At 45.1% G+C, this 24,648-nt stretch overlaps 1 protein-coding gene across 1 annotated transcript; it reads left to right on the forward strand.

The window, feature by feature from the left end:
• The first annotated feature begins 1,433 nt into the window (after positions 1 to 1,433).
• LOC6047838 lies at positions 1,434 to 23,666 on the forward strand. Its single transcript, XM_038266514.1, has 7 exons — positions 1,434 to 2,193; positions 2,337 to 2,582; positions 9,665 to 9,751; positions 9,823 to 12,274; positions 14,222 to 16,301; positions 21,080 to 23,244; positions 23,305 to 23,666. The coding sequence occupies exons 1-7, from the start codon at positions 2,038 to 2,040 to the stop codon at positions 23,367 to 23,369; spliced, it is 7,251 nt and encodes a 2,416-aa protein (XP_038122442.1). The 5' UTR covers positions 1,434 to 2,037; the 3' UTR covers positions 23,370 to 23,666.
• The last annotated feature ends 982 nt before the right edge of the window (positions 23,667 to 24,648 follow it).

Below are 24,648 nucleotides of genomic sequence, written 5' to 3' on the forward strand. Positions count from 1 at the left end.
ATCCGCACCGTCGTCATCGTCATTAAAAATGGAAGAAAACAAAGAAGACCAGTGACGTGATTTTTTTTTGTTTTATTGTATGACATTATTGAGCTAAAGGGTGTAAAAATATAAATTTAAAAAAGCAATAAATATATTTTATTTCGACCAAAAAATCACATGAAATCGAATGTAATTTCATTTAACAATCACAAGAACATCATTTCAATTTCAAGTGTGTCGCCACGTTAAGTTCACGAGTTTTTCTATTGAATTTACCGCGTCGCGCGATGAGAATTTTCGAAGTGATTTGCACATGACATTCACATGCCATGTCGTATGGGGCAGATTCACGTGTGAAACATGTGATATTGCTGTGCGCCTTTCTTTCAGTGTAGCCTTAAAATGGGAATTGAAAATGGATGCTCAACATTCAAATGCATTTTTCTCAAAAAGGATGGTGTGTACATGATGCTTTTTGAAATGTTGGCATCGATTTATAATACACGGTGGGAACGCTACACTGAAACCCCAACCATGGTAGTTGCTTCCATATTGTAGGGTTAAATTGAGAACACGCACCGACGTATTTTTGCTAAAAACATTCCGTGCTTGGATTGACTGATTAACGCAGTCAGTTTAACTATGTCGAGAGCGGTATGGTAATTTTAACCCTCGATTATGGAGAGAATGATAATGATTTCGTATTAGCTACCATGCAATTTTGTGGAAGCATGGTACATTTTACCATATTTGCGTTTACTTTCACCAAAAAGCCACAGTTAATTTAATAAGCAGCATTTTTAGCAAATTTTCTTAAAACTACCATGGTCGGGCTTTCAGTGTAGCTCAACTCTGGGGTTTTTTTTTTGAAAAGGTCCAATAAACCAAATTTCCAGTTTTTGCTTGTTGGGTGTTTTTGAAACCACCTTGAGTCAGGGGTATTAAAAAACGCCCAAAAAGCAAAAACTGAAAATTTGGTTTATTGGACCTTTAAAAAAAAAAACTCCAGAACTGTTAGTCAGTCTATTGGTAAAAATATCAAAACCCCCGTCAATAGATTAATTAATAATAAAAATAATTCTGTCCAACCCTAGTTATAGGACCTTTTAAAAAAATCTAGATTCAAAATTTTTGGCCTTTCATGAAATCCCACCCGGTCGATCTTCACCGCTACATTTCCACTGCAACTCACAATACTTTCCGCGGACCGCGACATCTGTTTTGTTTACATCTCCAAACGCGCTCTCCGCTCTCTCCTCTCACGTATACGCTCTCCCTCTCGAGCAAAAGGACATCACACGCCGTGCGGCGCCGATCCTGCTGGTACGAGCGAGACACCTCCATCGGCGTCGCCCACCAACCAGAAAGAGACGCCAAGTCAAGATTCTGATCTACTCTGCCGCCGCGGCCTGGCCTACTACTCTGGGTGCGAGTGTATTGGTAGAGGTGCTTCTTCAAACATAAATATTTAGCACAGAGGAGAAGAAGTTCTTCGTGACGACGTGCCGCGCGCGGGTGAAAATCGCGTTAATTACGGTGAAAAAGTGATCTCCGCGAAGCGGAAGTGTGCGCCAGGGACGGTCCGGACCCGGGAGAATCCCGTGGCAGCGGAAGTGGCGCGAGGTGGTGCGGTTTTGGGCCGTTACGGGCGGGTTGAAAAGTGGGTTGGCAGGCAAGCGTTCAGGATATTGAACGCCCTGCCCTGGTTTTTCTCGCGCGAGTGCGGAGTGGAGTGTGTGCGTTTGTGTTCCTGTGCGGTAGACAAGGCGGCGCAGCAGGTCCGGGCGGTAGGGTTTGGACAAGGGAGAGGTGAAGCGGAGTTCTGCCTCTCCGTGCAATAGCTTGAACAGTGTGCGGACGCGAGTTGTCCTGGTTGTGTGTGCAGCAGTTCTTCAGAGATAGCGAAGGGTGAAAAAAGTATGGATCCGACTCGGGCCGTCGAGGCAGGTCTTGGCTGGTAGAACATTCGGACGAAGAAGACGGTGGATTACGTGTTGTAGCTCAAGCTGCTAAGTTTTGTGGGGTTGAAGAGTTATTCAACGATCGTTGCACAAAATGGATACCCAAGTGGCTGCCGCTGCGGCAGCAGCTGTCGCTGGCAAGGTCTGCCGGTTGTGCTTTGCCGGAGGTGGCACCGACGACCTGCAGCTCAGCTCCGTCCAGGGCACCAAGTCGCTGCTGAAGCGGATCTACGAGTGCACCAGCGTACAGGTAAGCGCACATCTTCCCGTACGACGCCATCCCAAATATCGATCCGACCTCGTCGTCGGATGTGAAAATCCCCTCTTCATCTTCTTCCCCTTGTTTTCTCTCTTGCCCTGCCTGCCTGCACGTTCTTGAACGCACACACGCAGATCACCGCCGGCGGTGGCGAAGGGGGAATCGATCAGAACGCCCAGCTCTGCCAGCCCTGTGTGGACCGCATCGACGACTTTTACGCGTACCGGGCGCTCTGCCGGACCAACAACGACCACATCCGGCAGCTGGTGCAGGCCCAGCCCGACCAGGTCGTCACCATCAAGCAGGAGAAGCAGCTTGACCTGGACGACGGCGGCGAAGATTCGTCAAGACATCACCCACTGACGGCAGCGAACGACGAGGTGAGTACGGCGCAGGTCCGTTTTCTATACGCGAGTTGGTGCTGCTGCTGCTGCTGGACTCTCGAGATGTGTTGATACAGCCATAAAGAGTACAACACGTTCAAGCGCTGTGTCATCGATTAACTCTCGACCTGCTCGGTCGTGGAGTTCAACACACAGGCTCGCTCGCCCCGTTGGCTTTATCGATCAGACCTGGGACTATCGCTTGCGAAGGCGACGACGACTCGTTGGACGACGATATTCGCGGAAGATAACTAATCGCCCAACTTTTGCGTTACGCTTTCAACCTTTTTTTTTATTTGTTTTTTGGGAGGGTGGTTCCAGCGAACGAACGAAACCAGGTGCAAGCAAGAGTGAGGGGAGAGCGCGAGATTCTGCTGTAGCAGCAGTAGAGCACAAAGAACATCGCTGCTTGTGCATCTTCCTCATCCGTGAGTTTGGATCGCTGGGTTGATACGCGGTTACATACGCGAGAGAGAGCGCGCGCGTGGAATGTGAAAATGTCGAAATTCTACGCGGGTCCAGCGAGCAGCGAATGCAGCACAGCACAGTTTTGGTTGTGATGCAATTTGTATTCAAATATCGTAAAACTGAACTCCGGCATTAGATCGAGTTTTTCGGGAAATCGGACAATGTAGAACAAGGTCGCTGATTGAGAGATTTGAGAGCATTGTTAAAATCCATAGCTAAACAAAATCCACGTTTTAACTTGCAGGTTGCATTTTTAAAATAAACCGTAACTTGGCGAACTGAATCTTTTTTTTTTTTCAATTGTAAAACGTTTGAAAGTTCACGACATATCAAGTTTGCTTTCACGAGTAAGCTGCTTTTGTAATAAATTTGCTTTGTTTAGAAAAAGGAACAATTATTGATAATCTATCCAATCCAATATTATTAGGTAGGATGATAGACTTTATAAAGAAAGTCGACCCAAACTTAAACAATACGCAAACAGGAGCGCGACGCAAGGCCCAAATTTTTGAACTTATTTAAGCCTCTGAAATGCATTATTCTCCGTCGGCCATGTTTGTTTTAGAAAAACATTCAAATCTTGATTCAGAATGTGCCAATCAAAAAATGGTTGTAGGATTTAGATTTTCAAAAAAACACTGTTTTAAAAATAAATCTTGTTCCCAGTAACACGTATTTTATCTTTATTTGATTAAAATTGAAAATTAACTTTTATTGATTAAAAGTGAAATAAAATAAAAATCTGGTTTTCCGAGTACGAATAAAAAAATGGAAAAAAATGAGACAAAATTACTTCTTTTTTCATCAAAATAAAAAAAGAGAAGAAAAGTCGATTTGCGAAAACGGAGAAAACTACTCCACTTTTATCATCCAATTTAAGTTCTAGAATCCCTTTTCAGTTAGATTCCCAAGGAGGTTGAACCCAGGGAGGCCACTCAAGTCGGGAAAAAGTCTGGAATTCGAAGAAATCCTTGGAATATCGGGAAAAGTCTGGAATGTCAAGCAGAACTAAAAACTGAAAATTATGTTCTATTTGTTGATCAATTAGAATTTTCAATTCAATTTCTAGCAAAAAAATAAGGTTCCTTCACTATTTTAACCCTCTACCGCCCAATTTTTTTCGATGTTTTTCATATTTCCCGTGTTCAGGAGGTCATTTTGAGCAACTTTATTTGTCTTGTTTTATGTTTTTCTTATTTTACTTTTAAGTATTTTGATTTTCATTTATCTTGATTAATTTATGTTTGTTTTTTTTTTTTGTAGTATTTGGCTTACTCCACCAACTCCTATCATTAACTTTTGCCTTTCTAATTTTGTCATGTTTTTACAGTCACTTTTTCAATTTTTTGCTTGTTTTTCACTTTTGTTTTGTTATAGAATGGCATCATTATCATTTAAATTGTAAAAAAATGCTTCGAGGCATAGACACTACAAAAATTATTTACTCTTTTTACCTAAAATATAGGAAATATTATTTGTTTAATTATAGATTGAAATATGTAACGAATCTTCAACTTTTTAATAAGTAATTTATCACGTTTTGCCTGCAAGCTCACGTGAGCTTCAAATTTGGGCCGAAAAAGGATGCCCAGATTCCTCTTAGTTTTTCGTGAAACTTTGTCCTAAAAAGGGGTAATATTGGTAAAATAGTATTTCAATGCTTGAGGCACTTTTTTTTTTATAAAATTGTTGTTATGTTTTGATTGTTAATGAAATTGTCAACAGTTTGTTTATTTATTTATTTAGAAATTATGTTCGATGGTAAATGTTCACTTTTGACTTCCTCGCCTTTCTGAGAAAGGCTATGAAATCACTCGAAAAATGAACTTGTTAATTTGACCTCGTAGACCCACCATGCCGGGACCGTGGTGTAGGGGTAAGCGTGATTGCCTCTCACCCAGTCGGCCTGGGTTCGATCCCAGAAGGTCCCGGTGGCAAATTTTGAGATGAGATTTGTCTGATCACGCCTTCCGTCGGACGGGAAGTAAATGTTGGCCCCGGACTAACCTAAAAAGGTTAGGTCGTTAGCTCAGTCCAGGTATAGGGGTCGTCTCCCTGGGTCCTGTCCTGGTGGAGTCGCTGGTAGGCAGTTGGACTCACAATCCAAAGGTCGTCAGTTCGAATCCCGGGATGGATGGAAGCTAAGGTGTAAAAAGAGGTTTGCAATTGCCTCAACAATCAAGCCTTCGGACACCTAGTTTCGAGTAGGAATCTCGCAATCGAGAACGCCAAGGCAATGCTGTAGAGCGAATAATTTGATTTTGATTTTTAGACCCACCTTCACGTATACATATCGACTCAGAATCATGTTCTGAGCAAATGTCTGTGTGGATGTGTGTAGGTGGGTGGACTAAAAATTGTCACTCGATTATCTCCGGACTGGATGAACGCATTTTGACCGTATTACTCTCATTGGAACCGTCTTGGGGTCCCATAGGTCCCTATTTAAAATCGGCAAGTTTAGTTAAGTACTTCAAAAGTTATGCAAAAAACGATTTTGGCGTAAGTTCGGAAGATTGTAAAAAGGGTAGTTTTTGCAAGAAAACCTATAATGTTATACATTGTCAGAAAGGTATTGAAGAGGCCTTTTCAATGAGCCTAAATCATTGAAGATCTGACCACCCTATCAAAAGTTATTGGCACTTAAGTGTTATTTATACGTTTTTTGAAGGCCGGATCTCAGATATTTTGAGGGAAATGATGTCCAGGCCCGTCGTTAGTTAGATAATTGAAAGACCTTTCAAATGAGCCAAAAACATCGAGGATCTCGATCGGGACTGGCAACACCAGCCAGCAACAGTCAAGTGTTCGGAGCTCTTCAGACTTTTCGATTTTTTTCGCCGTAATTTACCGTGATTACCCGCGAGTTTGCTCCTCCAGCATGCCAAGGACCAGCCGTGGCCGAGGCAGTTCGAGTGCGGCCTCGAAAAACCCGCGAAGTTCATCTACCGGCAGAGTGCAGAAAGGTAAACACATCAATGCCGCATCGACCGCCATCGCGCACGGGAGCGTGCCCGGTGACGTCACCGATCCTTCATTTTTACACGTGTCATACCGTCCATGTGAGTCCCCGGTACGGACGAGACAATCGACCCGGGCATCCGGAAGCACTTCCGGCCAGCAGCAACAGCAGCAGCAGCAGTCCACCAGCACTACGACAACAACCACTTCCAACGTTCCCACCAGCAACGAATTTGAGATGCTGAGTGGAGATGAAAACAACACCGACAATGACAGCAGCAGTGCTGTCGACGATGACGATGATGAACTTGCGCGCAAGCATGGAAAGCAGAAAAATGGTAACTCTCCGAAGGAACGACGACCACCTCCAATTTTTGTTTTGGATACGTTGGCTGACGATGTTGACGAGTTGCTTGAGGGACTCCAATATTGTCTCAAAATTAGCAAAACTTCTGTGCAAGTGATTACCCACAAAAAGCTGCATTTCGACTTGGTGGAGAAGAAGTTGAAGTTGCGAAACTTCAAATTCTTCACATTTGATCCTGCAGAGAAGGTCCCAGTGAAGATCGTCCTTCAGGGATATCCGGACCGCCCGATCTCCGACCTGGAAGAACACCTGACGGGCGTCAAGGTTAAGCCTCGAGAGATAAAGGTGCTCTCAAAATCGACTACGGTGACAGGTACGTACACCTTGTACCTCCTGTACTTCGATCGCGGGTCCGTCAAAATCCAGGACCTACGGCGGATCAAAGCACTGGACGTGCGACTTTGTGACGTGGCGATTCTACACGAAGAATCCGACCGACGAAGCCCAATGCCACCGCTGTCAGAAATTCGGACACGGCTCAAGAAACTGCAATCTCCCACCCCGGTGTGTAAAGTGCGGTGAGACCCACTTCACCGAAAGATGCAGTCTTCCGCGGAAAGACCAACTGGGGAAAAACGCCCAGCAGCACAAAGCACGTGTCAAGTGCGCCAATTGTGGTGGAAACCACACGGCGAATTTCCGTGGCTGTGCCGCGCGGAAAAAGTACATCGAGGAGCAGGACAAGAAGAAGAAAGCGCCAGCGTCCCGCCAACCTCCGAAGACTTCGAGCTCGACCGCTGCAGCAGCTGGCGGCGGAGCGGCTCCATCGACCAAACCAGCGTTCCCTCCCGGTTGGGGAGGTTCGTACGCTAGAGTAGCCGCTTCTGGGGGCGGTTATCCCCCGGGACAAGCTGATGTTACCGGTGATGATCTCTTCACGCTTCCTGAGTTTTTCGCCCTTGCTGGAGAGATGCTCACGCGCTTTCGTGCCTGCCGAAACAAGGCAGAACAATTCCAAGCTCTCAGTGAGCTGATGATGAAGTACATCTACAACGGATAAGCTTTATTCGACGTCAATAGACAAAACATACTGTGATTTAGTTTTAAGCTTTTCTATTTCTATCCTTTTCCTTAGCAAATCTAGAAGGTTTTTTTTTTTTAATTTTTCCTTCTGTTGCCAAATCCATTGTTAGAATATCCAATTACATCAAAATGAATTACAGTGTAAACCATAGTTGAAAGGAACTCCAAAACTCTATTAGGTTATAAGAAATACGGAATTGTAAATTGATTATTTACTGACAAAATACATTGAATTGAATTGAAACGTCGAGGATCTGACATTCCTATCAAAATTTATGAGCACTTAAGTGTTTCAATACAATTTGTAGAAGATATTTGTATAAAAATGTTGTCCGGATCCGTTATGCTACCCATGATAAGTGGTAAGAATAACTGAGTAGAACACTGAATGAGCAGATGTTGGATTGGATTAAGTAACGTTTTTATAAATAATTTTCTCTTGTCGCCATCCTCACCTTACTGAGGAAAGGCTATAAAATCACTCAAAAAAATACCTTTTTAATTCGAGCTCCTAGACTCACCTCCACGAATACCTATCGACTCATAATCAAAAACTGAACAAATGTCAGTGTGTGTGTTTGGATGTGGATGTGTGCATCGAAATATTCTCACTCAATTAAATATCTCCTGACTGGCTGCACCGATTTGGACCGTTTTGGTCTAATTCGATTCGTCTTGGGGTCCAGCAAAATTCATCAAGTGACCCATCGTAAGATGTGTAACCAGAAGACCTTTCTGTTGAGCCTTAAAGATTGAAGATTTGATAATCCTATCAAAAGTATATTAATGTGAGGAAGCATCAACCATAAAGATGGATAAAGTAACGTTTTCATGTGAGAAATTCCTACACAGCAATTTTTTTTCACTGAAATTCAGTAAAGTTTTACTGAATTTTCATCTACTGAAATTTCAGTAAAGGATTCAGCAATTTAGATTTCACTGAATTCTCAGTTAACTGATATTTGTCACTTTGACAGATGTTTTACTGAAATTTCATTGAAATGGTTGTCAAAACAACTGAAATTTCAGCAATAGAAACGTGAAATTATTTTGCTGAAAATTCAGTAATTTTCTTGTGGCAGTTTGACAAATCATTTGCTGAAGATTCTGCAATCGTTGCTGGTATTTCAGTTATCAAAATTTGATTTTGCTTGTCATTGAAAATGTTTCCAGTACTGCTATTTTTACATTTATTTCATCAATCGTTCAAACCTAAAAAATAGGTGGTTAGCATCGAGGCATTTATTATTACCATTTTTCTTACCTTGGTTTCTAAAGATCACAATACAAAATAAAAAAAAAAAAATACACACACACAAGTGATTATTACAGAATCGCATTCAGTAAATTATTTTACTGAAATGGCAATCCAAAATTTGCTGTGTATTATTGACCGTTTCTTTCAAAGTTACACGCCGCGTGGCCAGCGATTTTCTGCACTTTTAGTGCAATAAAAATCGTACCTGGCAACAAAGGCAAGCGATTCGAAAAAGAAGATCAACAAAAACAAAACGCGCAGTATGGGATTCGACAGCGAGCATTTGCCGAAAGTGCGGCGCGTCGTTTCGAGGCTAGTATGCCGCGTGTCTTTTTCGGGAATACGCGCAATATTTAAGGTTTTGGAAAAGTCGAAAAAAAAAACGAATGAGAAATGCAACATTTAATGTTAGCAACTAGCAAATTGGATTGGAGTTATTGAATCGCTGTCTAATGTCTATACTTATTTTGTCATCTACGATTTTTTTTTATCTGTCAGGAATAAGGTATCAATTTTTGCGACATTCGGCTTTTTTCCAGGAGACACAACCTTGAAAATTCGACTAGTCGTTTCGCCCGCACTTTGCACACTTTAGTTACGTTGCTGTGCTTAAAATTTAGGATTTGGGTCCTAAAATAAAGCTAAGATTGCTGATATTATTGTTTACAGCGATAAAGTTTATTTTTGTGAGTACAATGGCCCTTTGTACAACCACAAAGAGTTTAAAATGGATTTTTAAAACAATTTTGAAAAATTAACCTCGCGGTCCTTCTTGACAGAAAAGGTCCTACTTGACAGCTCGTTCCAAGGGGACCATAGTTGATCCATCGAAAAAAAGTTGTCTTGTCATTTTTTTTGTCATTAAAATGAAAAAAAAAAGTGATCAGTAATGGTTTTATGATTTAATCGTCTAAAAATTGTTGGCATTTTTACAACTGTAGATGTTTATGTTTTCTCTATTACAAAAAAAAATAATAACAGTCATTTTTGTCTCTTTTACAGATCGCAGCCAAGAGTACTCCAAAAACCAAAGACGTCAAGAAACAGTCGCATTTCTTGCAATCTAATCAATTTCTACATACTGATGAGGTAAGAACCTGAACTATTTGCTCCCCCTAATATTGACTCAGTTGTAACACCCATCTGACCAACTCTCGCAGATCACAATCAAGCGCGAAGCGCTCCCGGAAGACGCAGACGCTGACGTGTACTACACCAGCGAGGGCGAAACGCCGGCGGCCACATCGTCTAAACGTCCCAACTACCGCATCATCATCGCGGCCAACAACCGCGAGCGGCTCGTGTACGGCGGCTATCTGTACTGTCGGCACTTTACGCGGCGGGACGGTTCGACGCACTGGCGGTGCCGGCTGAACGGGTGCCAGGCCGCCGTCAATCTGATGCTGGACGAGTCGATCGTGCTGGCTAATAATAACGGGCATTGTCACGCGCAGAATGCACCGGAGGAGTTGATGGCGGACATTTCGTCGGGGGTGGTGTTGGAGGGGGATGAGGGGGAGGAGGGGGACGGTATTGTGGACTCGGAGATGATGCAGGTCGAGGCGGATAGTTTGGTGTACGTGGCGAATAAGAAGCAGGGGGAGACGTTGGTTCATGGTGGGTACCGGTATTGTAAGCGCTACCAGAAGATGGACGGGTCGACGTTCTGGAAGTGTCGGTCGAACGGTAATCGGTGCTCGGCCGGGGTTTATGTTTATCCGGAGGCGCGGATCAAGTACCACGGGCAGCACAACCATGACAAAGTGGTGGAAGGGGGTGAGGGCGATGAGTCGTCGTCGTTTGTGGTGGAGGGAGGTTACACGATCTGCGAGGATGTTGAGGAGGAAGAGGAGGAGGAGGAAGGGCAGGAGGAGGGCGACCGGGACTACTCGGAGGACATTGCGGCGCTGTTGTCGTCGAGTCTGGAGGTGATGATGCCCGAGGAGAAGAAGCAGACGGGCAAGCAGCAGTACGGAGTTGAGGATTATGAGATCACGACCAATGTGAAGGGTCGCGAGTGTCTGATCTTCGAGGGTCATCAGTACAGCAAAGATCGGGAGCGGGTTGATGGGGCGGTTTACTGGCGCTGTCGGCGAAACTACGACAAGTGTCGAGCGTTGGCGATCGTGATGCCGGACGGGACGATCGAGAAGTGCGGTGATCATCTGCACGATACGGACAAGCGACACCTGGAGCGGCAGGAGCAAGGTAGCGGAAGTCGCTTCTACCGGATCATTAAAAACCAAAGAGGAAACGATGCGTTCGTGTTCGAAGGTCATCGCTTCAGCAAGGAGTGGTCACGCGTTGATGGGTCTATCATCTGGCGTTGTTCGTTCCGAAGTGGCGTCTGCCGTGTTAAGGTCGTCCTGAACGGCGACGGGTACGTGTACAAGATGGGATCCGATCACGAGCACGATCACGAAACGACGGAACCTCCCGTCACCGAAGAGGTCATCCCAGACGAAGACGTAGAGTTCGTTGATGAATCTCCGATGCGTCGCAAACTAATCCCCGCTGCACCATCCGTCTCAAACGTTCCAGCGGAAGTGCAAGCAGCCGGAGGTTATCGAATCACTCGCAACCGAAAAGGCTACGAAGCGCTAATCCACGACGGCTATCGCTACTGCAAGATCCGCGTCCGCCAGGACGGTTCCGTCAAGTGGCTCTGCAAGATGAACAAGAAAACTTGCCGAGCGGCGGTCGAACTCTTCCCGGACGGATCCCTCGTCAAGAGCAGCGAGTACGAGCACAACCACGAACGCCCCCTCGACGAAGGCGAAGACGAAGAAGACCTCGACGGACTCCCCCAAGAGATCACCTACCCCATCGACCCGGAAATCTTCGGCAACAGCCAGTGGTACTACGTCAAGAACAGCAAAAACGGAATGAGCATGATCCACGCCGGCTATCGCTACACCAAGAAGTGCGACCGCGTCGACGGAACTTCCCTCTGGCGCTGTTCCGCCGCCCAACGCGGCTGCAAAGCCGGCGTCATTCTCTTCCCCAACGACACCCTCGCCATGGTCGAAAACGCCGAACATTCGCACAAACCGTACGAAAGCGTGCGACGTGCCGCAGACGGCGGCGCCCAAGAATCCCTCGAAACCGCCCCGCCCTCCCCGGACGTCATCGAAATCAACGAAGACGACAACGAGGACGACTCGGCGATGAACATGCACTCGCTGCTGCAGACGGTTCTGGGCGCGGACGACGACGCGTCCGGCTGGATGGCCGGCAACGAGTCCACCCCGGCAGCTGGCGAGAACAACGAATCGGTGTGGTTCAACAGTGCGACGGACAGGCCGTACCCGCGGCCGGACGGCCCGGCCACCTTCCGCATCATCAAGAATCGACGCAACACGGACAGTTTGGTGCATCGCGGGTATCGGTACTGCAAGATACGCGATCGGGTCGATGGGTCGATTCTGTGGGCGTGTCAGATGAACAAGAAGACGTGCAAGGCGTCGGTTAATTTGACGACGGAGGGGCGGGTGGAGGTGCTGAACGGAGCGCACAACCACGTCAAGACGGACGTGGACGATATGGGCGGCGATGAGGACGGGGAGGTGCAGCAGGTGGACGCGTACTATGCGGAGAATGGGGCGGAAGTTGGTAAGTGTGAGGGAAAAATTACAGGGCGGTAACTCAAATCGGAATTTCTGTTTTTTTTTAAATCGCTTCTAACTTTTCAGGATTACTTCAGATCACATTTCACTCTTCGGTAAAATTGTGGTAAATTTCAAACTTGAATCTTACTTGACAAAATTGGCGCCTCGTGGGGCAGTCGTTAGCGGCTTCGGCTGCCGATCCCTAAGTTGTTATGGAGCGCGGGTTCGATTCCCGATTTATCCTCCTGGCCTGCTATCGGATGGGGAAGTAAAACGTGGGTCCATTTGCGTAAAAGAGGTTTTGGATGACTCACCACACATAACCTTCGGACGCCTAGAAATGAGCAGAAATTTGCAACAGAGACCACAAACGGTCGACTAAAAAAGTGGCATTTCCGTTTGAATACTTTTAAGATTGGTTAACTTTAACGTTTATTAAGAGTTTAAAAAAAATATTATCGTCAAACAACGACACGTTTGCCCTAAAAGAACTGTCAACAGCAAGTTGACGTGTTGACAAACGCTACCGAACAACATTGGTGGCAATATGGCGTCGTTTGTTTACCAACATGAAGCAGGTATTAAGCTATGACAAACAAATAAACAAACTCGCACCTTTTCGTGTTTGACAGTTTGCCAAACTCGCAAACTTGTTTCAACTCAAAATGTATGCAGGCTGACGTTTCTGCAAACAAATACAGGCAAACAAACAAAGCAGTAGAAAGGGGCGAGTTTGTTTGTTTTGATTGCCATAGTTTAATACCTGCTTGAGAAGTTTTGCTAAAATAACAAATAAATGTTTTGCTTTTAAATATCTCTGAAATTTCGCAAAAAGTACAAAAATCAACAAACAAACAAGACACGTGCAATAAATTCCACTTGACCCGGTTTCCCAGATAATGGGGTAATTCGAGCGTTCCGTACTGTCAAAATTCCAAAACGTCACTGATATTATTCGAATCGCAGCTTTTGTTTGTGTTTGAAGTTCGGGCAGGGCTCTAGAATTTATCAAGGTCCTTAAATTTGCTGTTATAATTTTTTGATAAAAAAAATATAAATTTAAAAAGTTTAAACAGGGCCGAATGATTTTTCTCCAAAGTTTGTATGGAGAATTAGAGGTTTTCGCTACTCCCACACATTGCATGCAATTTTTGCGACGAACCACCCTAGTTCTCCTTACAAACTATGAATACAAACCATTCGGTCCTGTATAAATATGTTTTAAAGTGCACGTGGTTCTGTGGACCCCAAACTTTGTAGGTTTTTGTAGGTTAGTTTAATCGGAATTCATTTCTAATAAATAGAGATTTTAAATTATAAAAATAAGAGAAAAATCAGTTTTAGACTGAAAAATTAATCCTTTTAATCAACACAAAAAAAAACCCTCAAAACTAGGTAAGTTTAAGAGATTGCGATTAAAAGAAGAGGAAAGCTGGGAAGGTTATCCACATGCATCCAGAGGGAAGGAAATATGACCAATATGAGTCTTTGAATGACTATAACATTAATAATTAAATTTTGTCTTAAAACTAAATAAATATTTTGAGGTTTGTAAAAAAACACGTTCAATTCAATTCAATCCAACAATCTTCTTGATTCATTTGTTTCTGAAAGCTTTAACCTTCTTGATCATTCGCTGCTCTATGTATAACCTACAATTAACAAAAACTAGAGCACGCAATGTAAACAAAAACAAACACGGCTGACCACTCTATGCATTGTCTCGAATTTTGGTTGAGTTTGGTGGCCGGTGTCTCGAGTTATAATTAAAAATGTTTACACTAGTCGGGCATGCACGTGTGTCAAACGCGTTCTGACCAGACTTCTTTCTGGCGCGAGCACGACGAAATTAGGTACACCCTCGTCCAAATGATATAAGCAGATTTATCAAATTGTATTTGAGTTGCCATCCTTAAGCTTCGAACAAAATCTAATGACTTGCTCTTTTTAGAACCCATCGTCGAAGAACCTGCCCCCGCACCAGCACCTGCTCCCCCAGAACTCCGAACCCCAGCGCCCAAACACCCGGACTATTACTACAGCGTGAACAAGAGCAACCGCGAGTGTCTGATCCACCGGGGCTATCGGTTCTGCAAGCGGCTCGAACGCTCCGACGGCACGACCTCGTGGCGCTGCTCGATGGGCGGCAACACCTGTATGGCCGTAGTGACGATCCTCGCCGATGGGACGCCCCAGGAGAACGACTTCAAGCACAACCACCAACCGCTGGCGGAGTTGCCACCGGAAGTGGAGAAGATGGTGGTGGTGAGGGCGCCTACGCCGCCGCCGCCGCCGCCTGTGCCACTTCCGGTAGAGGAGAAGAAACCTACACCGCACAAACGCCAGGGAGATACGCTCGAGTGGAACGGGTTTCACTACCGGAAGATTAAGGAGTTGCCGGATGGGAGCGTCATTTGGATTTGTCAGATCGATAGCTGTCGCGTGGCGGTCAAGATGTTGCCGCACGGTCAGCTGAAGATGTTGAGCGAGTCGGAACATAATCATACGGCGTCTGGGCCGTTGGTGGGAAGCGCTGGTACGAGTTCAACGGTGGTCAAGCCGTCGACGGTGGTTGGTGAGGGTGGACGTAATCGGAGTTATCGATTGTTCAAGAACCAGCGGGGTCAGATGACTCTGTTGTACGACGGCTATCGGTACTCGATTCGTAATCGCAACCAGGACGGAAGTTCTTCGTGGAAGTGTCGCGCCAACAGCAGCTGCCGGGTCATAATCTTCTTGATGCCGGACGATCGCATCGTCGTGGGGAACAACAACGCCGAGCACAACCACGAACCCAACTGGGAGTCTACGAGGAAGTTGGAGGCGGTTGCGCCGACGCGGGTTAACCCGCTGTACGACTACCTGAACATTATCCCCGGGGGAAGTGCTCAACAGGTCGCTAAACCTCCGGCTAAACGACCTGCTTCCGCGGTTCCAGCGCGATCAACGCCCACTCCGGACGCGAACAATTTTGGACGGAACGTGATCGAGCACAAGGGCTTCTACTACCGGTTGGTGGTTCGGAAGAAAAACGGTCGCGAGTACTGGCGGTGTGTGCACTTTAAGAATCGAGCCTGCCGGGCTGCGCTGTTCTGCCGGGACACCGGAACGATCGTGATCTCCAGCAATGGAAAGGAACACAGTCACGGAGGAGGGGCGGCGGCGAAACCGGTTCCTTCGGCTACGCCGATACGGCAACCTGTGGAACCGATTCAACCGCGGGTCGTCGTCCAGCCGTCACCACCAGATGAAGTTCAACTGACCGAAGCCGACGAGGAGCGTTACATAGACCACGGAGAGTACGTGATCGCGAAGAATCGCAAGGATCAGAACACGCTTATCTTCAAAGATCGTCGGTACTACCTGTCGTACAACCGAAGTGACGGCTCTGCCGTCTGGCGCTGCGCTCACCGCAAGCGGTACAAGTGCTACGCCTACGTAAGACTTCGTCCCGATGGTCGCCTGTTAAGCACCGGCGAGCAAGACCACTCACACTCGTCAACCAAAGAGGAACCGATGGCCGTTGGAGGCAGCTCGCAACAACCTCGCCAACTCCCAACACAACAAGAACCCCTCGAAACCCGCAACTACCGGATCGTAAAGAACCGCGTCGGAAACGACATCCTCATCCACGACAGCCACCGATTCCGGCTCAACTACCAAAGAAACGACGGAACGACCCACTGGCGGTGCATCTGGGCGCGCAGCAACCACTGCTCGGCCGGGGTCTATCTCTTTCCGCACGGCCTCCTCAAAAATGCCGCCAACGAGGCCACAATCATTCACAACCATCCGCCGCCGAGTGCGGTGAAGAAGGCTGCGGCGGCGGCCGCTGCCAAGGTCAGCAACGCAGCACCGGTGCCACAACCGGAACCGAAGGACGACGTGGTCGTTGTAGTTACAAGTAGCGATACGACCCCGGTGAACCATCCCGCGCATCGGACGATCCCGGAGACGGACGGCATAACCGATTATCGGTTCGTGGAGGAGGGCAACAACAAGATTCTAGTCTGCCGCGGGTATCGATACTGGTAAGTATCTGAATTTGAATGTTCTTCGTTATTTAAGCGGTTTACAGAATTTATAACACCGCCGCTGAAAACTTCAACATTTTCATCACTCTCTTCTGGCAGCACCATCAGCTTGCTTGGTTGCATGAGCGTCGCGACGCCTGCCTCAATCTTTTCTGCAGGAGAAGCAAGTGCAGCCAGAAGAGAGTGAAGAAAAAGTTGATGTTTTCAGCGACGGTATTATAAATTCTGTAACATTTTATATAGTGGCCGAATCTTTTCGTGCTCTTCGGCAAAGTTGTTCCCTGGAACACGGACTACAAGCTCATGAAGTTTTTGAAAAATGCGAAAATCGTTAAGAGGCTCAAAACTGGCAAAAACCAAAACGCACCGATTCAACGGGTTAAATCCCATTTAAAATTCAAAGTCAAAGCGCCATGTCGGGGAAATATACCCTTTCTAACCAAACCCCTATCTTCGTCATATGAAGAGTTTGATGCTCGATTAAAGCTCCAAAAATACTATTTAGGCTATTTACTGGCCAAAAAGATCAAATTTAAAGCACTTTTCATCATAATTTCTATTTTGCGAGACCATTTCTCATCATTTTGGTGGCACACATTGGGCACACATCCACATAACATTGCTTCAAACTACCGGCAACATGTTCTTTTGCACATCAGTTAGTCACTCACTTGAAAAATAATCCAAAAACATGTAAATAATTAGCAAGCGCCATCAAAAAAACTAACGCGCCAAGTCTTTTGACGTTTGAATTTTGACGACCCATTCCAATCGAAGGCTGAAGAAAACCGAGCGAGAAGCAGAGAACAAAGGGTGGCCACCAACACCACCAGCAGCGCCTGTTGGAGTGAGCCAGTGATGTCAGGAAACTTTCGCTATAAATGCTACTTTTCGTGAGTGTTCGCTTATAATTGCATCAATTTTGGCAGCACTAGGCAGACCCAAAAGAGCTCTGGAAGAAAAAAAGAACTAAGCTGAAAATAGGAAAATGGGCGTGGCCCAATGCACTCCACTGATTAGAATGCATTTTTGGAATATTTTGTTTAAATGCTTGTAATAGGAATAGCATAACTATTATTCAAAGTGAAACTAAACAGAAATGTTCACAAAAAGTTGCTCTACTCGTTGGTGTACTTGCTTTTAGTAAATTTCAAGGAACACTCCAGATTATCCAGCATCATTCTAACGCGACCGCTTATTAGGCTTAAAATGGGTATATTTCCCCTCCTGTCGCAACCGATCAAGCTCATATTTGGGATTCGGGCTCAGTACACCTAGGGGATCATGCCTTGAAATGCCCGCAAAAATGACCCATTTTGTTACATTCTAATATTTATACAGCAGTTCCATATGAAAGTTAAAGAAAAAAAAAAGTGCTTCGATTTGGCTCCAAAATTGTCTGGGGGTTACTTGCCCAAAATAATTAGACCCGTGTTTTTTTTCCATTAGAGTGACCTACGCCGTGTTAGGGTAGTCTAAAAAATGGCAATTTTCAAAAAGTTTAGCGATGACCTGTACTTGTTTGGGTATCAAAATTTCCGTAATTAAAAAACGCAACTTTTGGTACCCAAAGATGTACAGCTCATCGCTGAAATTTTGAGTTATGGCAGTTTTAGTGAAAAAAGCTGATTTTTTTTGCACCTTGGCGCGCGGCGCGTGTAGAAACCCAGATTTTATTTTCAAAAAATCGTATCTCCGTATTCTGTTAATGAACCTCACCCATTTTTTTATATTTTCAGTGAAATTGTTACTTTTTTTGGTTATATTTTTTAATCGTTTGATATTTTTGAGTTCTGATTTTTTGCCTTTCTTACAAAAGAAAGGTTTAAGGTTTGCTTTTAGAAAAACGCTTTTCTCAGAAATCTTAAAAAAATCGTGCACGGCGGGGAATCGTCCCATAAAAAATCCTATTGCTAATATAACGGTTATTATGCGCTCTTTCGATTGAATTTTTTTCCCGAAACTCGGAACTCAAAACCTGATTTTTGAGAGCTCTTTTTCTGAAAAACTTGTGCGATGTCTGTATCCGCTCTTAAAAATTTGTATCTTCCATCATTGGAAACCCAATCGTAAAACCCACAATTTTTATATTTCAGATTTGTAGCCATGGGGTCGGAGACGAACATTTTATTTTTCGAGTCACAATTTTCGACCAATAAATGTGGTCAAAGCCATTTTTAGAGGTATTTTTTGGACAATTTTACAGATAACAATATCAAATTAAAAGAATTCAGTTTCAAACAAAAAGCCATTCGAAAACATGCGCCATAACTGCTTGGGCCCAAAATTTGAAGCTTTTCCAAAATGTATTTCCAGAGATATAGCCATATTAGTGTTTTTCGTCTTATTTTTACCCTATTTTTCCCATTAAATTTTTGGTTTTATACAAAATCATATGCTGAACATCAAATTCAAAGTCTCGGCTCGTTCTCGTTCTCGCGTGAAAGATCGACAAGTCGTCAAGTCGAAGGATAAACGCCAGCATACATATTTACGCTTGCGCGTTTTACGCTGCGCGTGAAAGTGTTCTTTCTGGCTTCTCATAATATATCGACAAAGTGCAATATCGATACACATTTTTTCAAGTTAATCATAGACTAACATTAAAGACTGAGTACTCTTTATTTTATTTTTTCTAATAATGTCAATCCAATAAGTTTTTTAAATTAAATATAATTATCTTGCGACGCATAATGCACTTCTGAAATTTAAAAAAATGCGTTCGAGGTTTAGTCTAAATAGATTCGAAGCTTTAGGTCAAATTGTCACTGGGTGGTATCATTATGTTTCTAAAAAATAATTGCACCAATATATTTTTCGGAGTTTCATCATTTTGTAAGAAGGGCTCTATTTCACCGCTGGTGATATTAAATCAGGTTGTTAAATTTTGTTGCGTTTTTATGTCTTTGTATTTTTTCCTTTTTTTATTTTAAATCTGCGTTGTTTTATTTCCAGAGTTTTTTTGAGTAGACAGTAGCTTATAGGACCTAGATTTGTTTATATGTTTACATTTTTTTCGTTTTCCGTGCATGATTCGATTTTTACGTGCATAATTCCAAACCGGCATCCAAAAAGATAGGCAATCACACAAACATTGCCAATATATGATTTAAAAAATCTAAAAAATTAAGAGTTACTTCTTTCAGCAAAAATCGTTAGTCCACGCTTCATAAAAAAATGTTTTGAGAGTCCAAGTGGTTTATGGAAGGCACCTTAACTAATGTAACGTTCAATATTTTTGAAAACATATACATATATTAAAACAAAAAACAGATTTAGAAAAATAAAGAAATTTTTCTCAAATTTTTAAGAAATATCAATCAAACCAAATTTTTAAATATTAATTGAAAGAAAAATGCAGCCGAAAAGTAAAAGTAATTGTCTATTTTTCGGATAAAATCAGTGTTGGCATTATCGCAGGAAACACTTCTCTCCCTCTCGAGCTCTCGCCGCGAGTCCCGAGCTGCTGATTGTCCGTGCTTTCCACGCTCGAGAACGGGCCAGTTGACAATAAACGAGGCGTTGACGAAAAGCCGAGCGCGAGCGAGGAGAGAAAAGGACTAAACTGACCAGCGATGGAATAATCATCACCAAACTAAAATCTTTGGATTTTCATCAAGAGAAAAAATCCAAAGGGAGCATGGCTCTCCTCTATCGCGCAAGAAAGATCGGTAAAAAGAATCTAAAAAAAAAATCATCATCTTGATTTTTCGGCGAAACATCTTTTTCACAACTACACTTGCAAGTGTAACGTCACACGTCGAAAAATGACCTGTAATATTTTGTAAATGGGCAATATATATAAACAAAATGAAATTAATGATTCTAGGTGGTGCTAACAAGGAAATTCAAAAAAAAATCATCAGCAGATTGATTTTCTTGGAGAATTTCGGGAGCGATTTTCTTTTGCGTGATTTGCCTCCTCTCTCTTTCGCGGGTGAAGAAAGTTCGCAAGCAAAATTGATTGTTTTGCGATTTTTCCATCCCTGAAACTGACATACACTTTGAAAAATATTTGAGACGGCCTTACTTCAAATTGTTGGTTTGTATTATTATTTTCACTGAGATCTTTTCAAACACGCACGAAGTAAAATGTTTATCGTTTGTACGAGTGCAAAACGAGAAAAAATACAGATATTTTTGAAATGCATAAGCCCATTAGAGAGAGAATTGAGAGACATATTCCATTTTCGGTCTCTTTTCGTTCAATTCTCTCCCGAGCCAGAATTGCCCGCGAGCGAGAAGTAAAAACGAATTGGCAACGAAAATCAACAACAAAACAATTAAAGTTACATCTCGATACCATCGCGTCGGTCGCATTCATATATATTATATGTTATATTATTAAAAACCTGATCAAAACATTGCTAGCTTGGACCGAATTGATAAACGAGCGCGAGCGGCGAGAAGGAGAGCGCGAGCGGAAAGGCGACCGCGACCGAGGAGAGGAAAGCTTTCCTTCTTCTCGCTCGAATTCCATCACTGTAAATTTTAGAATAAGATTTACTGCCCATGTTCGCTTAATTGTCCCATATGCAAAAACAGCAAACTGAGAAAAATTTGTCTTTTCTGTTGCATTAAAATGCATTGAAACGTCACAAACGGTAAAGCGGCCAGGCCTACTGCGTGAAGTTAACCGCAGAGATGATTCGTTGGAGTGGGTTGAGTTTGATCACAAATGTTAAAAAAATGCCAATCAGCGTCGATTGATTGTATAATTCACATGTTTTTTTTTTCATAGTTTAACCTCTTGTTTCATCTTTCACCACCTATAGGTACACGTGGATCCGCAAGGACGGCAGCATCTACTACCGCTGCACCGAGGTCAAGAAGCGCCAGTGCCCGTTCGGCATCCTGCTGCTCGCGAACGGGCGCGTGATCCGCTCGAACGACACCTGCCACAACCACGACGCCGCCACCGACGGTCCGAAGGTTGAGGTCGAGGTGGAGGAGGAGTTTTTGGGCTTTCCGGCGGAAACGTCGGCGCCAGTGACTCTGGAGGTTGTGCCGGCGGCAAAGCCAGCGGAGGAGGAGGAAGTTTTGGTGCAGTATCCGCCGCTGGTGATTCCGGAGGGTGGGGACGCTGACTTTAAGGTGGTGAAGACTAGTCGGGGGGAGTCGTTGATCTATAAGGGTTATCGGTACTGGGCGAAGAACCGGTTGACCAATGGGACGGTTTCGCTGTGCTGTACGCGGAAGAAGATGAAGAGGTGTCCGGCGATGCTGCGGTTGTTGACGGATGGGCGGGTGATGGATCCGGTTGGGATGGGGCATACGCACGCGCCGAGCGTTGAAGGAGGTGGGGGTGGGGTGGTGGCGTCGATGTTGCCGGAGTTGCCGCCGGCGATTACGGTGACACCGATTGTGAGGCCGCCTTCAGTGGCGCCGGTTAGGGTGGCGCAGTTGCCACCGCTCTCGTTCAATGAGGAGTCGGATGACGAGTGCGACGAGGGTGATGAGGCGATCAATGGGAGTAAGCGGTACTCGTTCATGAAGAGTAGTGCTCAGCGGAACTTTGTCGTGTTCCAGGGCTTCGTGTACGACTTTGAACACAAGCAGCACGACGGGTGCGTGTTTTATCGGTGCAAGACGAGCGAGACGTGTCCGGCGTCGTTGATGCTGCTGACCAATGGTCGGGTCATGGCCATGGACGACGCGTTACATCAGCACGAGAAGCCGGATCTTGGCGGCATGCGGCCGGTGGGTCGTGGCTCGAAGGAGTTCAAGATCGTGCAGAATAAGAACGGTAGCAATATTTTGGTGCATCGTGGCCATCGGTACACGACTCCGCGGGCCAAGACGGATGGGGCGGGAATTTGGTACTGCCACACGTACATCCCGAACGTCAACCGGCGGTGTTACGTGCCGATCGAGCTGCTTCCGAATGGTCGTGTGGCCCCCGTCGGCGACAAACAGCACGATCACAAACCTCCGTACAAGGCGAAGCCGGACAACGCGGACAGCGACTCCGCGATCGACGGCATCGGAGTTCCGGAGCAACCCCAGAAGGTCGGCAATCGAATGCTGCTACTCGCGGGTCATCGCTACAACCTGGCCCATCGACGCGAAGATGGTGCCGTCCTGTGGAAGTGCGCCCGCAAGGGCTGCAACGCCTCAATGTACCGACTCACAGACGGCACGATCGTCAAAGGTCCCGAGCACAACCACGAAAAGATGGAGTCGATCAGCGTCAAAAGCAGTCCCGCCAGCCTCAAACGGAAGCACTCCGAGCTCGATCGCAGCGCACGCCAAAGCGACCCAACCCGCGCCAACCCGTACATCGGCCAGTCGATCATCAACGAAGGCTTTCGCTACATCTACTACCTGACGCGCCGAGACGGCACGGAACACTGGCGCTGCTGCCGACGAATCCCGCTCAAATGCCGCGGCGCAATGCTCAAACAACCCGACGGAACCCTGGTCAAATCCAACGACGAAGGTCACAACCACCCGCCCGACCACACCGATCAACCCGACTACATCCCCGTCCCGAGCGTCCCAACCGAACTCCTCCCCAGCGCCGAACCAATCGACCTGGATGACGATCCGGAGACCCCCGTAGAAACTCCCCAAATCGAGGCGGACGAAGGTTCGTACGACTACGAGCTGATCGACGTCAAAGGCAAGAAGCGTGGCCTGTACCTCATCCACAAGGGCGCCATGTTCGTCGGAGGCCACACGAGACGCGATCGGGCCCGCTATTACCGGTGTCGGACGGTCGGCTGCAAGACCGCAATGCTGTTGATGCGCAACGGACTGCTGGTGCGATCGAACGAGCACGCGCACGACTGCCAGAACGCGGTCAAGGTGGGTGAGTCGGAAGAGCAGCCGGATAGCAAGAAGGTGCGCGTCAAAGATGAGGAAGAGGAGACGCTGGAGGAAACTTCGCTGGATGTTGTCGTGCAACTTCCCGACGAGGAGCCGGTTACGAATGGGAGTGGTGAGTTAGCTGGCGTAAACGATTTCAAATCAGTTGTTTGAAACGCATCTCTCCCCGTAGAATCGCTAGATCCGGACGACGTGGTCGTCGAGGTCAAGGAGGAGGACTCTGTCGAGGCAGTCTAATCACACACAAACACAAACAAGCAACGTGTACCAACATCACGATGGTAGTCAACACACAAAAATTCGATAGCTTCGTAAGTATTTATATATCTGTATTTAAAACAAAAAATGTGTATGTACCACCGTGCGTACCATTCTTTACTTAATGCGTGGCCGTGGCTGTCGCAGTGCAGCGAAGTGCAGCACAGCAGTTGATGTATTTTATCTGTGTTCTGAGAAAGAAAAGCAGCAATATAGCGCGCTTGCGCGTGCTTCTTAACATTGACGAAAAATAAAGCAAAAAAAAGTCCTGTAAAATTTAAAGCTTTTGATTTTTTATGTGGACTTAAAAGAAAGCATAACAGCACTAAAAAAAACACTTCAAATATTAAAAACTACGTTTTAGTTTGACACCCCTTTTACACGGAGTTCACACTCACTACCAAACGTTTCATTTGATAGTGTGCGTGAGTGTCGTGTAAAAAGTGACAGTTCGTCACTTTGACTTTGACCAACCAACGGGGTACAAACTCACTGAGAAAAAGCTTCAATGTCACTCCAAAAATGAACTTCTAAAATAAACCGTTTTACTCGTTTTAAACATACATTCACGAGCAAATGTCCGTGTGTGGGGATGAGGGTAGAAAAAAATGTGACTCAAATATCTTGTAACTGGATTAAGACCGAATTTGTTCCATTCGGTCCGGTTTAGGGTCCCATTAATCCCCATTGAAAATAGTTAAGTTTGATTAACTGATTTAAAAGTTGTACACAAAAAAACATAAAGAGATGCAAAAACATAACCTCAACAGATCCGGCTCGGTTGTATCAATTCAAAACGCTGACTTTCGACCTCTTGGGGAAAAATTGGGAACCTAACTTTAAAAGCTTGCTGTTTTTTTTGCTCGATCATACGGTAACAACATCAAAACTCAATTTTGTTATCTAGATGGACAGATTAGTTGTTAAAAATAAAAGAGACCAATAACAAAAAAAAAAGATTTTAGAATAGCAAGAAAATAACAAACATTGATGTTGCTATAGAGCAATTCCAGCTCAAATCAGGAATTTTTCTGGTACTTTTGTACCCGACCCTCTCCGATTTCAATAAAACTTTTTAGACATGTTATCCTAGGCCTATATACAAGTAGTACGGTGCCTGTGTGGACGCGCAGTCCTGTTTTTTCGTGTTATTTTCCGTCTCTTTTATGTCGCTGTTCGAGTGCATGGGATTGGTCATTATAATTAAATAATGGCATCAGTAGTGCGGTGCCTGTGTGGACGCGCAGTCCTGTTTTTT

This window comes from Culex quinquefasciatus, chromosome 1 (assembly GCF_015732765.1).
Source record: "Culex quinquefasciatus strain JHB chromosome 1, VPISU_Cqui_1.0_pri_paternal, whole genome shotgun sequence".
In the NCBI taxonomy this organism is placed as follows: domain Eukaryota; kingdom Metazoa; phylum Arthropoda; class Insecta; order Diptera; family Culicidae; genus Culex; species Culex quinquefasciatus.

Coding starts and splice junctions, on each gene's coding strand:
- LOC6047838 (XM_038266514.1), top strand. CDS start 2,038: ATGGATACCCAAGTGGCTGCCGCTGCGGCAGCAGCTGTCGCTGGCAAG. Junction 2,583..9,664: donor TGACGGCAGCGAACGACGAG/GTGAGTACGGCG, acceptor TCTCTTTTACAG/ATCGCAGCCAAGAGTACTCC. Junction 9,752..9,822: donor AATTTCTACATACTGATGAG/GTAAGAACCTGA, acceptor CAACTCTCGCAG/ATCACAATCAAGCGCGAAGC.